Genomic DNA, 14,753 nt, shown 5'->3' with positions numbered 1-14,753 from the left:
TATGTTTAAAATGAAATTATGGTTTCCAGCTTGATTTGAATTCCGAATGCTCCATCGCGTCTCAGACATCTCAGAAACCTCTCCTTCATATACAAATATCGATCCTTGCATGCACGTTATCATTAGAGTGAGTGTTTTGGATTCTGTTGTTGTTATAGTCTTCAGCTGGTAGACTGGTCTGGTGGAACTCTCTACGCCAGTGTCCATGTCTGTTCATCACTGCCTAAATGTTGCATCTAACGCCCACCGAACTAAACACTAGTCATTCTGTGTAAAGAGAGCACTCTAAGCTTTAGGGATCTGTAGATGGTGTTTAACGTGCCAGGCTGTCACACTATTCTAGACAGCTAACGCACGTCATGCCAGTGACGTGCCTGGTATGTTATGGTCGGTTGTATCTAATAAACCCAATTAGATGGGTCAACGTGGAGACGTGACATAGAGGCAGAAATATGATATGATGTTTGGATAGGTCCAGAATCACATCCGGATTTAACTGCGCGTTTGTGAGCGGAGTGGTTAAGGGATCAGTATGCACTGGACCGTGTACCACTCACAGTCATGTAACATGGCGTAAGATTAGATGATCTTAACTGTCAGGACAGTGGGTGTCAATCCCTTCAGGCACTGTTGCTTTCAGTGATTACACGTTCATCTCAGCTACAAGTTTCCAAGCCAACTTTCCGAAGAACTTCTGACGTTGGGTACCTCACATGGTCATTGCTTACGGCGCCACAGAAAGCTTCCGTCTTTGGAAGCCCAAAACATGAAGAATCCTTGGAGCAGCTAACTCCAGGCTGTATTGTAGTCTGGCTAATAGCAACTTCGCCTCTTTTAAAAAGCTTGAAGATGTCCGTTGCATCTTCCTCACCAGCAGTGTGTGATTATTCTGGGTCTGTGATGTTCTACGGATGACCTCGACCCATTTACTTAGATTCTCGTGAACATTAGCAGATTACTAACATTACTCGTAAACAAATGGTGCCCTCTCTCCAATACTTTCATGCTGTGGACATTCCCGTCCACCAAGATGAAAATAGCGTTATTAACAAGGCTGCACGCACACGTTCCTCGTTTTCATGAAAATCCACGAACTATGTGGCACCACCGATGGCCCACCAAAGGCTCCTATTATTATCTTGAAAAGCAACAGAGGAGAATTAGCAATCAATATCTCTGAAGATTGACAGTGCTACGGGATCTAGTTATGGCGTACCACAAGAAATTTCTGAGGTCACTTTGTCTCCGTATTCAGACAATTATCGCTGCAGGAGGCAGTGTTACATGGTATTAGAGTGAATATTTCTCCTGGTATCAGTATACTTACACTTATATACTTACATTCACTGCGACGTCTGATGCTAACAAAACCTGAAGCAAATGTTCTGATGTGCCACATAGGTCAACGCGGACCGCCTGTCGCTGGAGGGTAACCCACGGGCCGCGCTGGGGCTCCAGAAGGACAGTACTACGAGCAGAGTGGCAGTCGTGGACCTGGGGAAGAGCATGCCGCTCAACTGTGACCCTTGCACTGCGCAGAGTGCCGTGGCTCTGCAGCTGCGACGATGGCTCTTGCGTCAGCAGAACAAGTAAGACTCACCAAACTTACCTCATGTGCTAATGAACGTACTTGAATCAATGTATCATTACCTCCGAAGGGGCAGACGGAGGACGTGGTGTTCCTCGTTGCTAACGTTTGGTCCCCCTATTGCGCTTAAGAAAACGCTAATTGCGGAAGGATATGGACACGGTCTACAGCATAGTGCACTGCATATTGTTGAGGAACAATCTGCAAAAGTCACTGAAAAACTGAATTTTGCACTTGCGAATTCTGTCAGTACCAAACAGGAAGGTGGGTCCAGGAGCTGCGAAATGCAGGCCAAGTTGGAATTGCAAACCCATACATCAATGATGCAAGTGCTTTTAACAGGTAAACATGATTCAAAAGCAATATGACCTGGACCTTGGAACAGTGGAAGAAAGTCAAGAGGTCGGATTTTTCTAGTTTCATATTGTTTCCAACTTCTGGCCTAGTTTAGTTGCCAAGAGTGAAACACGGTGAGGTTTCGATCATGATTTGAGCACCCATATCGTGGTATTCCACGGGCTCCATGGTTACTCTGCAAGGTGCCATTACTGCGTCCATTTTATCTGATCAGTTACTTCCCATGATATAATGTTTGTTTCCCGATGGTGACAGTGTGTTCGAAGACGACAAGGCCCTGTTCGCACAGCTCACATCGTCCACGATTGGTTTTGCGAGCACAAGGGAGAACTGTAGCGTTCCATCTGGTCACAAAAGTCAGTAGATGCCAATATTATTGAGCCTTTGTGCTCTACTGTGTATAAAATGGCGCCTATTTGCTGTCCATATCCGTCAGCATTACCTTAACTTGCCACTGTTTTGCGGAAGAGTGGTGTAAGATTTTCCAGAAAAATCGAACATGACCCGTATTCACCCATAACGTGACGACTGGAAGGTGCCTAAAATGGCAGCGGTTTTCCTGCACGCTATTAAATAGAAGTGTCCAAACCACAGCACGCAGACCGCATGCCGCCCAAAGCAAGTATTAGTGCAGCCCAAGAAGTGAGCATCTATCACACGAGCGGAAAAAAGAAAAAAAACCGATGAAATTCCGTTTTTGTAAATTTATGGTAAATAGACTATTTTCAGTCATAGCTCCCGCCACGCGATTCTGTTCTCTCTTTATTCCTCCAAACTTTCTTTCTTTTTTTCTCAGCAGTTTGTTATAAGTGTTAGTGTATTGTGTGGCCCAAAAATACTCGTATTCTTCCAATGTGGCCCAGCTAAGCTGAAAGGTTGGGCACCCAGGGTATTACGCATGGTAATGTGTTGCACTTTGTCCACTCCCTGTTAATGGCTTGGATATCCGCCTGTAACTATTGTCATTTGTATTATATTATGCTGGAGAGTTGTGTTGGAATATTATACGTAGTAGATTAATAATTAGTAGTTTTATAATTTTTGCATATGTACAGACATTCTATTGATTCAGTAGCTCTCGATGTAAGCCACACGATAGACAACTGCATAAATTGTGGATCATGAACGTTTCCCGGCGCAGTGACTCGATAAAGTTTCGGGATTGCAGCTGGGGGACGTGACATCTTACCATTGTGCTTCGGCTGACATTCATCAAGTGTGCTTAAGGTCAACTGTTTACACTGGAGACTGCCAGTGCACGTCTCTTTGGCTGTACCAAAATATGGCGCGGAGAAGCATGCGCATAGATGAGCTCCCTCTATCGAGTTCAGCGCCCTGTTCGAATACTGTTCAATCTAATGTCGGTAGATACATGCTGTTCGTTGATACTACATGCACATTCTCTGTCGGAAGACGTAAGCGCAGAGGTAAAACGCAAATGTGAAATTAGTCAAATTAACTGTCAAATGACGTGTCATTAGGCATAAAATGTTACCTTTCCGAAGATATTGAACTAATCACCGGGCTCCACGCCTTATCGAATAGAAAGCCGCCGTCGACATTGATTAGATTTCCACCAAACATATTTTCATAGTTCGTTTAATAACTGAACCCCATGTTAGTGGCAGATTAATCCATGGAGTGTCCAGTGGACACTGGCGTGCGAAGGCGGATGAGATATCATGTACAACGTAACTTTCGCTTGCGTCTGAGCTCAAAAATGTAAGCGTTACCACACTGGCATGACATTCTGTAGACTCCAGCCTTCCGACGTCGCATATCACCCCTTACCGAATCAAGAAGCGTAAGGTTCTTTGTAGGTGATGGAAGTTTAACATATTGACGAGAAATTGGTGAAGGGGGGGGGGGAGGTACACTTGGACTCGAACAGTATCTTCTCCTCTTGGCCCTGTGAGTGGTCACGCCGTTTTCTTTGTACACAGATCATAGGTGTTCCAGCTCTTTTGCAATGCAGTCTCTATCGGAAGCAACATGTGCCCGATGCACCAAAGTTCGAAGGACACCCATAGTTTGTGCACGTTTGTGGCAGCTAGACGCCTGCAAATACAGGCCTATATGATTGCGGGAGCCTGCGGTTCACAGAATGCCCCAGTGAACCATCCTCTGTCAGACTGACCACGGCATCCAGAAACGACAGACTGCCGCTCGTCTCCACTTAAGAGGATATTCTCGTTGACTGAATTACTTTCAAAAAAAGTTTCCAACGAAATTCAGCTTGCTTGAATTAATTCCATTCATTGGACATGAACATTATTCGCACTGGCGTACATATCGACAAGTGTGCATGTAGCATCACAAATACGTTCGTTCCTGCACGCCATAGGCCTAGATGGAGCGCTATTCGAGAAGTACGCTAAACTCGAGGGCTCTCATACAGCGGCACCCTACGCGGATTCGTCTTCGTGCCAGTTTCTGTTATAAAGTTAGCGACATGCTCTAGCAATCAGCTGTGTAAATGCTCTCCTGAAGATGGCTGAATGGCTGTCAACCGAAATGTTGTGGTAAAATACTGGCGTCAACACGCTGCAATCCCGAAATTGTGTAGAGTAGTACATAAATTGCCGTGAAATATGGCCTGTGTAAACGGACCGATCGAATCTTCTGGATGTTTGATATTGCCTAGCAGGAGGGCATTATTCAAAAGAGGTTCAAATGGCTCTGATCACTATGGGACTTAACATCTGAGGTCATCAGTCCCTTAGAACTTAGAACTACTTAAAGCTAACTAATCTAAGGACATCACACACATCCATGCCCGAGGCAGGATTCGAACCTGCGACCGTAGTGGTCGCGCGGTTCCTGACTGAAGCGCCTAGAACCGCTCGGCCACACCGGCTGACGAGAACATTATTCATTTAAAACAATACCACAGCCTGAAATCGTTTCACAATACATAAACACACATGATAAACACTTGTACTTGTGTTAGGTTAATGTAAACTACACAAATTGTAATTACTGAATTTAATGTTATTGACATTGTGCTGAAGGCACAATGTGTACTATGGTAGCAGCAATAGGTACGCCGATACTCACGCACCATAACTTTTCACTGATGTTGCAGCACATATAAATCACTGGATATGGGGTAATAATGAGCTATTTCCTATAAATAATTGATTACACTCGGGGAATGCAATTTAAACCACAAAATTATTATTGCCTCCAAACTCTACACACTGTAGAGAACTTGGTTTGCCTGTTACACACACTGATTCACAAAATATAAATGTACTGGTAATGGCGTCGGTATAACAACCACTGTTCATAATAATACTCTTGTTAGATAACTTCTAGTTCGTTGCTAGCGAAGTAAGCTAACCAATGGACCTCATCAGTTATTGAGATCACAATACCCCGTTGGATGCGGCTACTGGTCCCTTTACACCTCGCAGTTGGTACAAGCAACTCGTCGCAGTTAACACAGCATTGCACCACGCAGTGCCATGTACTTCAGTGCAGGAAACCGTACTATTTTGCCGCTCACAGCCCATCTCCGTCGAAATACCGCGTCTTACAAGCCTTAGTGTTTATTTAGTTTGTAGCCATACGATAAACGAAGTCCATATCTGTTTTCAGCTCACTTCTAAATGTTCTATTACCAACGTTACCGTCGCACACACCGGCAGTCACTTTTACGCCACTTAACACTTGTTCTGCCTCAGAGCTACGCCAACGTACTTCTACCGCCAATATTCCGCGCCAACCTGTACACTGTTCTCATTCTTGGGGATCCCCCCCCCCCCCACACGTAAACATTATTTTACATTACACCAAGCTCTCTGTTTACAATTAAACATACAATAGCATTAGAATATTCAATTACAGTCATTTTCATATATTAAAGTAATATTACATTTATATTTTTACTACACGTAACAATATTACTAAGTTTAATTCTTTTGTTATTTTCGCTATCAGAGTGCAACACAAGCCATGCACTGTCTCCCGCATAGCGTTCTTTACTTTAGCTGCCACCAGGCGGAAGCACTTGCGCTTTGCCTTCGATTCTGGCCCACAGATGGCATAAGGGTCCACTTTCTCTACCGTTGCGCCTTGACTATGCCTGGCATTCACTAGACAGCACAATGTCACATTACACGTAGCAAAGCAATTGCGCTCGCAGTGCTTCCTTTGGTGAGTCTTAATGTCGACACCCTCGATCAGTGAGTCACTGATGGACCCCGAGTGGAGCGGCCAACGGAGCCGCTGTGCACGGGCCCACAGGAGCATGCGGGCCACGCCCTGCTGCTGGAGTCGGCGCTGGAGGACAGCTCCAACTGCCCGGGCTCGCCGCGGAACGTCGCGCTCTATCTGCTGCTTGCTGTCACCGTGCTGGCGCTCCTCGGCGGCATCGGCGCCTTCTGCCACTTCCGCAGGTGAGTCTCGGCCCCAACGTTGTATTTGCCCATTACAAGCGGTTCTTCAGCTTCTCTTGGCGTGCTTCTTGACGCAACAGTTCAACGAGCATAATGCACACATGAAAAAAAGTTTTACATCACCTCGGTTCCGAGAGTTCCGGAACCTGTACAGAAAATTGGAACAGTGATCAACATTAACATTAACATTAACATGATTTGCGCCCTTTTTATTCCTCATGAAAGCCACACATTGCATATTCTGCCAACATTCAGGGAGGCTTTCAGAAGTGGTTGTCCAGACTGATATACACACCGGTACCTCTAATACCCAGTAGAAAATCCCCTTGCATTGATGTATGCCTGTATTCGTCGTGGCACAGTTTCCACAAGTCCATCAAGGTAGTGTTGGTCCAGATTGTCCCACTCCTCAATAGCGATTCGGGATAGGTCCCTCAGAGTGGTTGGTGTCTCACTCGTCTATAAACAGTCCTGTACAATTTATCCAAGCCATGTCCGATACGGTTCATCTCTGGAGAACATGCTGGCTACACTATTCGAGCGAGTCGTTATCCTGAAGGAAGTCATACACAAGAAGTGCACGATGAGGGCGCGAATTGTCGCCCATGAAGACGAATGCTTCGCCATTACGCTACCGATGTGGTCGGAGGATGGCATTCATGTATCGAACAGCCGTTATGGCGCCTTTCATGACCACCAGCGGCGTACAACGGTCCCACGTAATGCCACTCCAAAACAGCAGGGAACCTACAACTTGTTGCACTCGCAGGACTGTTTATCTAAGGCGTTCAGCCTGACCGGGTTGCCTCCAAACACGTCTCAGACGATTGTCTGAGGGCATGTGCGACACTCCTGGGTGAAGAGAACGTTGGGCCCATCTGTACCGCGCTGCATGGTATCGTGGTTGCGAAAATGGACCTCGCCATGGGCGTCGGGAGTGAAGTTGCGTATCATGCAGCCTATTGCGCACAGTTTGAGTCGTAAGAAGACGTCCCGTGACTGCACGAAAAGCATTGTTCAACATAGTGGTGTTGCTGTCAGGGTTCCTCCAAGCCGTAATCCGTTGGTAGCGGTCATCCACTGCAGTAGTAGCTCTTGGGCGACCTGAGCGAGGCATGTCATCAACAGTTCCTGTCTATCTGTAAGAACCTCCATGTCCCAACAACATAGCTTTGGTTCACTCCGAGACGCCTGGACACTTCCCTTGTGGAGAGCTCTTTTTGTAACAAAGTAACGATACGGACACGATCGAACCGCGGTATTGACCGTCTAGGCATGGTTGAACTACAGACAACACGAGCCGTGTACCTCCTTCCTGGTGGAAGTGATCGGCTGTCGGACCCCCTCCGTCTAATAGGCGCTGCTCATGCATGGTTATTTACACCTTTCGGTGGGTTTAGTGACATCCCTGAACAGTCAAAGGGACTGTGTCTGTGATACAATATCCATAGTAAACGTCTATCTTAGGAGTTCTGGGAACCGGGGTGATGCAAAACTTTTTTTTTATGTGTATATTTCGACGAGCGACTAGACTGCCATCATCAGGCGTGCTGATGATGGGGCGGCGTTTTTATCTCAGCGCTTAGGCCCAGAGCGTGTACCGGAAGACGTCTGCCGACTCGTCATGTCTCCTCTCAAGGGACTTTAAAACTTTCTTCGACGAGAAGCTAGTGATGCAGCAGCATCGAACTCATTTTTTTTTTATTTAATTGCGAAGCGTGAAAGGAAGAACCCGCCGTTTCTGTCTCGTTGATGGGAACGAGCCCCATGAGATCCAGCATTCGTTCTACGCCACAAGCAGAACCTACGAGGCATTTCATTGAAGTCACAAAGAGCTGAGCTCCGTATTTGGTGATTTTTATATCATTTACATCTGCTTCTACATATATACTTCGCAATCTACCGTACAGCACTTGGTGCAGAGTACCTCGTACCGCCGCTAGTCACTTCCACTCGGGAATAGAGTGGGGGAGAAATAACTATCTATATGCCTCCGTATGAGCCATAGTTTCACGTCGTTTCTCTTCGTGATCCTTACGCACAATATACAGCCTTTCTGGGGGTTGTAAAATCCTTCTGCAGTCCGCTTCAAATGGCAGTTCTCTAAATTTTCTCAACAGCGTTCCTACAAAAGAATGACGCCTTCCTTCCAGGAATTCCCATTTGATTTCCCAAAGCACATCTGTTACAGTTGTGTGATGTTCGAACCAGCCAGTAGTACGAGGTGCATTCAAGTTCTAAGGTCCCCGATTTTTTTTCTCCGGACTGGAAAGAGATAGAAACATGCGCATTGTTATAAAATGAGGCCGCGTTCATTGTCGATACGTCCCAGAGATGGCAGCACCGTACGGCAGATGGAATTTTACCGCCAGCGGCGAGAATGAGAACTGTTTTAAATACTTAAAATGGCGACGTTTTCCTTACTTGAACAGCGTGCAATCATCCGTTTTTCTGAATTTGCGTGGTGTGAAACCAATTGAAATTCATCGACAGTTGAAGGATACATGTGGTGATGGAGTTATGGATGTGTCGAAAGTGCGTTCGTGGGTGCGACAGTTTAATGAAGGCAGAACATCGTGTGACAACAAAACGAAACAACCTCGGGCTCGCACAAGCCGGTCTGACGACATGATCGAGAAAGTGGAGAGAATTGTTTTGGGGGATTGTTGAATGACTGTTGAACAGATCACCTCCAGAGTTGGCATTTCTGTGGGTTCTGTGCACACAATTCTGCATGACGACCTGAAAATGCGAAAAGTGTCATCCAGGTGGGTGCCACGAATGCTGACGGATGACCACATGACTGCCTTTGTGGCATGTTGCCAAGCAATGTTGGCGCGCAACGACAGCATGAATGGGACATTCTTTTCGTCGGTTGTGACAATGGATGAGACGTGGATGCCATTTTTCAATCCAGAAACAAAGCGCCAGTCAGCTCAATGGAAGCACACAGATTCACCGCCACCAAAAAAATTTCGGGTAACCGCCAGTGCTGAAAAAATGATGGTGTCCATGTTCTGGGACAGCGAGGGCGTAATCCTTACCCATTGCGTTCCAAAGGGCACTACGGTAACAGGTGCATCCTACGAAAATGTTTTGAAGAACAAATTCCTTCCTGCACTGCAACAAAAATGTCCAGGAAGGGCTGCGCGTGTGCTGTTTCACCAAGTCAACGCACCCGCACATCGAGCTAACGTTACGCAACAGTTTCTTCGTGATAACAACTTTGAAGTGATTCCTCATGCTCCCTACTCACCTGACCTGGCTCCTAGTGACTTTTGGCTTTTTCCAACAATGAAAGACACTCTCCATGGCCGCACCTTCACCAGCCATGCTGCTATTGCCTCAGCGATTTTCCAGTGGTCAAAACAGACTCCTAAAGAAGCCTTCGCCGCTGCCATGGAATCATGGAGTCAGCGTTGTGATAAATGTGTACGTCTGCAGGGCGATTACGTCGAGAAGTAATGCCAGTTTTATCGATTTCGGGTGAGTAGTTAATTAGAAAAAAAATCGGAGGCCGTAGAACTTGAAAGCACCTCGTAAAACCTGTAGCCCACCTCCGAACTGCTTCGATGTCTTCCTTCAATCCGACCTGGTACGGACCGCAAACACTCGAGCGGTACTCAACAATAGGGCGCACTTGAGTCCTATATTCTGTCTCCTTTATATACGAACTACGCTTTCCTAAAATTCTCCAAATAAACCGAAGTCGACCATCTCATTTCCCTATCATACTTCTCACATGCTCTTTCTATTATGACTAGATATGTAAACGATGTAACTGAGTGAAGCAGGACCCTGCTAATGCTGCACCTGAACGTAGCGTACGTGGGATGAATACAAGCTGCTTCAAAGTAGCAACACATTGAAGATCCCTCGGAAACGTGTCGTTTACTAATGATTTGTTATTCTCAGGTCATTCCCGTTTTCAGGAAGGGATGTCGAACAGATGTGCAGAACTATAGACCTATATCTCTAACGTCGATCAGTTGTAGAATTTTGGAACTTTAACAAAAGCCCGTACCGAGCTACTGAGCGTCTCTCCTGCAGAGTCTTCCGCCGGAGTTTATCTATCATCTCCGTAACGCTTTCGCGATTACTAAATGATCCTGCAACGAAGCGCGCTGCTCTCCTTTGGATCTTCTCTATCTCTTCTATCAATCCTATCTGGTACGGATCTCACACTGCTGAGCAGTATTCAAGCAGTGTGCGAACAAGCGTACTGTAACCTACTTCCTTTGTTTTCGCATTGGATTTCCTTAGGATTCTTCCAATGAATCTCAGTCTGGCATCTGCTTACCGACGATCAACTTTATATGATCATTCCATTTTAAATCACTCCAAATGCGTACTCTCAGATAATTTATGGAATTAACTGCTTCAGTTGCTGACCTGCTATATTGTAACTAAATGATAAGGGATCTTTCTTTCTATGTATTCGCAGTACATTACACTTGTCTACATTGAGATTCAACTGCCATTCTCTGCACCATGCGTCAATTCGCTGCAGATCCTCCTGCATTTCAGTACAATTTTCCATTGTTACAACCTCTCGATATACCACAGCATCATCCCCAAAAAACCTCAGTAAACTTCCGATGTCATCCACGAGGTCATTTATGTATATTGTGAATAGAAACGGTCCTACGACACTCCCCTGCAGCACACCTGAAATCACTCTTACTTCGGAAGACTTCTCTCCATTGAGAATGACATGCTGCATTCTGTTATCTAGGAACTCTTCAATCCAACCACACAATTTGTCTGACAGTCCATATGCTCTTACTTTGTTCATTAAACGACTGTGGGGAATTGTATCGAACGCCTTGAGGTTACGGATATGAAAGTAGCTAGGATGATTGCAGGTACTAGTAGATGGGAACAATGGCAGCAGGGTGTCCACAACGAGGAATTCAAAGAAAAACTGGGAATGAGCTCCATAGATGTAGCAGTCTGGGTGAACAGGCTTAGATGGTGGGGTCATGTTACACGCATGGGAGAAGCAAGTGTAGGAGGAGTCGGGGTAGACCAAGGAGAAGATACCTGGATTCGTTTAAGAATGATTTTGAAGTAATAGGCTTAACATCAGAAGAGGCACCAATGTTAACACTGAATAGGGGATCTTGGAGGAATTTTGTAAGGGAGACTATGCTCCAGACTGAACGCTGAAAGGCATAATCAGTCTTAAATGATGATCATGATGGTGTAATATAACTTAGCTGCTGCTGTCATGTACAAGACGTAGCGTAGTTGATAGCCTTGCATATACGAGGGGCGTTCAGAAAGTAAGCTCCGATCGGTCGTGGAATGGAAACGACTATGAAAATCCGATAAAGCTTTGCACAGATGTGTTGGGTAGTGTCTCTAGTATGACCCCAGTTAGCATCACGTCGCTCTTCTCATTTCTGAGCTCGCAGTGAGTGCGTAAAGATGTCTAGAAAATAGTGTCTGCCGCCAAGTACGAGGGCCTGGTGCGAAATTTCGCCTGAAGCTATGCAGCTAACATTACATAACTGTCGTGCTGTTTCGTCTTCACGACAATTCTCAGCTGCATTCTGCAGGGGCAATGAAGATGCTCCTGCATCGTTTTCAAATGGAAATGTTAGATTACCCACAATACAGTCCGCAATTGTCTCCCCCTGAGTTTCATCTCTGGTCACATGAACCGCTGTCTTTGAAGACAACATTTTGACACAGACAACGAGGTGTAGGCCAGCGTGGAGAATTGGCGGAAAGCACTGGCGACTGCCTTCTATGATGAGGCTATTGAAAAGTTGGTACAACGCTATGACAAAAGTCTAAGTCAGAACGGCGACTACGTAGAGAAGTAGCTGAAAGGTGTAGCTAATTGTTACAAGTAAAACATTTCTGATGTTCACTGTGGTTTCAATTTGGCAATCAATCGGAGCTTACTTTCTGAACAGGCCTCGTAGATAGCTGTTCTTCAAAAATATATGTCCTGCTTTCGTTTCCTCAGACATTGGGAGGTTCTTGTTATTTTGGTAGTATTATCTGCAATAGTCGAGCTATTTGCTGTAAATAATGTATTTACTGAAATTATTGTTGCGTTGGCCAACGAATGGAGTGTTTTCCCAGTGACCAGCACCGTAGCTGCCAGTGTACCTCAGAAAGTATACACAAGTTGCACGCAAGGCGTTTCGTGTTGCTGAAGTTTGTGTTAAAGATAAATACCTATCTTTTGGTTTTATGGGCTGCCTCTTGTTTGTACTGTGCCGGCAAATATCACTGCATAGCATTGCAAAGTATATCATTTTCCATTCGAATGAGTTTACGAAACAAATCTCCTCCTGAAACGTTCCTCGAGAGTAATGGTTCTGGATATTTAGCATGCATAAACAAACATTAAAAACTGGCTCTGAGCACTATGGGACTTAACTTCTGAGGTCATCAGTCCCCTAGAACTTAGAACTACTTAAACCTAACTAACCTAAGGACATCACACACACCCATGCCCGAGGCAGGATTCAAACCTGCGACCGTAGCGGTCGCTCGGTTCCACACTGAAGCGCCTAGAACCGCTCGGCCACTCCGGCCGGCAAACAAACATTAAAAATTATATGTTAACTATATTTAATTTAAAATCGAAACGTGATGGAGAGTCAATTTTACTTAGGAATATATTCTACTTGTAAGTATTTCACATCGTTGTTCAACATGTTTAGTGTTTCTCTACCAGCAATTCTCTTTTCAAATCATCGACGAGTCCAGAATCTTCCTCAAGAATTTTTCCGCTCTTCCTCGACGGGCCTAACAGAGCTAAGGCCATCATCTTATGTGCGTTCATTTTCATGAACGAACTGCGTGGTTAGGATCCCACGTCACCTACTGCTGGACAGCACTGCGGTCGCAGAACTCGATGAGGAGCGCGTTGTGTTGCGTGAGGTGTAGCTGGTCGTTTCAGAGTGTGCAGCGACCTTGACGGATACCACGTCGGGTGTGCTTCGCGACGTCAGACAAGACCCGTATGACGATGGCTTTACATGCGAACAGCTGGCACCACACAACGCAGAGGAAAGGCGTGCTGGAATTATCGATATACGAGGGTTATTCCAAAAGTAAGGTCCGATTGATTGCCAAATTGAAACCACAGTGAACATCAGAAATGTTTTACTTGTAACAATTAGCTACACCTTTCAGCTACTTCTCTACGTAGTCGCCGTTCTGACTTAGACTTTTGTCATAGCGTTGTACCAACTTTTCAATAGCCTCATCATAGAAGGCAGCCGCCAGTGCTTTCCGCCAATTCTCCACGCTGGCCTACACCTCGTTGTCTGTGTCAAAATGTTGTCTTCAAAGACAGCGGTTCATGTGACCAGAGATGAAACTCAGGGGGAGACAATTGCGGACTGTATTGTGGGTAATCTAACATTTCCATTTGAAAACGATGCAGGAGCATCTTCATTGCCCCTGCAGAATGCGGCTGAGAATTGTCGTGAAGACGAAACAGCACGACAGTTATGTAATGTTGGCTGCATAGCTTCAGGCGAAATTTCTCACCAGGCCCTCGTACTTGGCGGCAGACACTATTTTCTAGACATCTTTACGCACTCACTGCGAGCTCAGAAATGAGAAGAGCGACGTGATGCTAACTGGGGTTATACTAGAGACACTACCCAACACATCTGTGCAAAGCTTTATCGGATTTTCATAGTCGTTTCCATTTCGCGACCGATCGGACCTTACTTTTGGAATATCCCTCGTATATACAGCTCGCATGCTCTCAGGCAATGCAACTCTTACCCGAGAATTTGATCATCTGAAGGTGGTGTTTTGGAAGAACGGCAAGAGGGACTGACAAATTCGGAGATCCCTACGTTCTACAACACCGGTACTACCGGTGGAAACAAAAGATGAATCTCCTTTTTTGTAGATCATTATCCGGACAGACGACCAATTTTCCTGAAACGCCAAGCGAAGGCAGTTCTCTGCCCACCACCTAAAACAGGGCTCTGCTTGTTAGTATCGAAGACGACATCGGACTGCGGAAATCCAGAGTCTGTCAGATATCCTGCCAATGTGGCAAGACCTACATAGGCTAGAAGGAGTGTACTGTTACAACACATCGTGTTACGAACTCTCTCAATAACACCACGTGCCGTGGCGAGTGCATTGGTGCTCGCGAATGGCTAGAAACAGGAGGAGTCGATAAGTAGTTAGGGAATATGAAATCAGGTGACAGCTTCTGAACTTTCCGAAGAGGACGCAACCGCCTTGCAACCCGTAATTTTCGTATCAATGTTATTTCGAAAAAATCGTTCAAATGGCTCTGAGCACTATGGGACTTAACTTCTCAGGTCATCAGTCCCCTAGAACGTAGAACTACTTAAACCTAACTAACCTAAGGACATCACACACACCCATGCCCGAGGCAGGATTCGAACCTGCGA

The 14,753-nt window shown here is 45.6% G+C and overlaps 1 protein-coding gene across 1 annotated transcript in view; it reads left to right on the top strand.

The window, feature by feature from the left end:
- Positions 1-14,753, top strand: part of LOC124779100 (toll-like receptor 2) — a 131,165-nt gene that overhangs the window by 93,130 nt on the left and 23,282 nt on the right. Inside the window, exons 8-10 of the mRNA XM_047253687.1 lie at positions 1,402-1,589; positions 3,021-3,028; positions 6,138-6,345. Coding sequence (XP_047109643.1) covers positions 1,402-1,589; positions 3,021-3,028; positions 6,138-6,345 — 404 coding nt within the window. The remainder of the gene's footprint in view (positions 1-1,401; positions 1,590-3,020; positions 3,029-6,137; positions 6,346-14,753) is intronic.

This window comes from Schistocerca piceifrons, chromosome 1 (assembly GCF_021461385.2).
Source record: "Schistocerca piceifrons isolate TAMUIC-IGC-003096 chromosome 1, iqSchPice1.1, whole genome shotgun sequence".
Taxonomy (NCBI): Eukaryota; Metazoa; Arthropoda; class Insecta; order Orthoptera; family Acrididae; genus Schistocerca; species Schistocerca piceifrons.
Note: the sequence above shows the minus strand (reverse complement) of the source record. Positions and strands in the feature narration are given on the sequence as shown.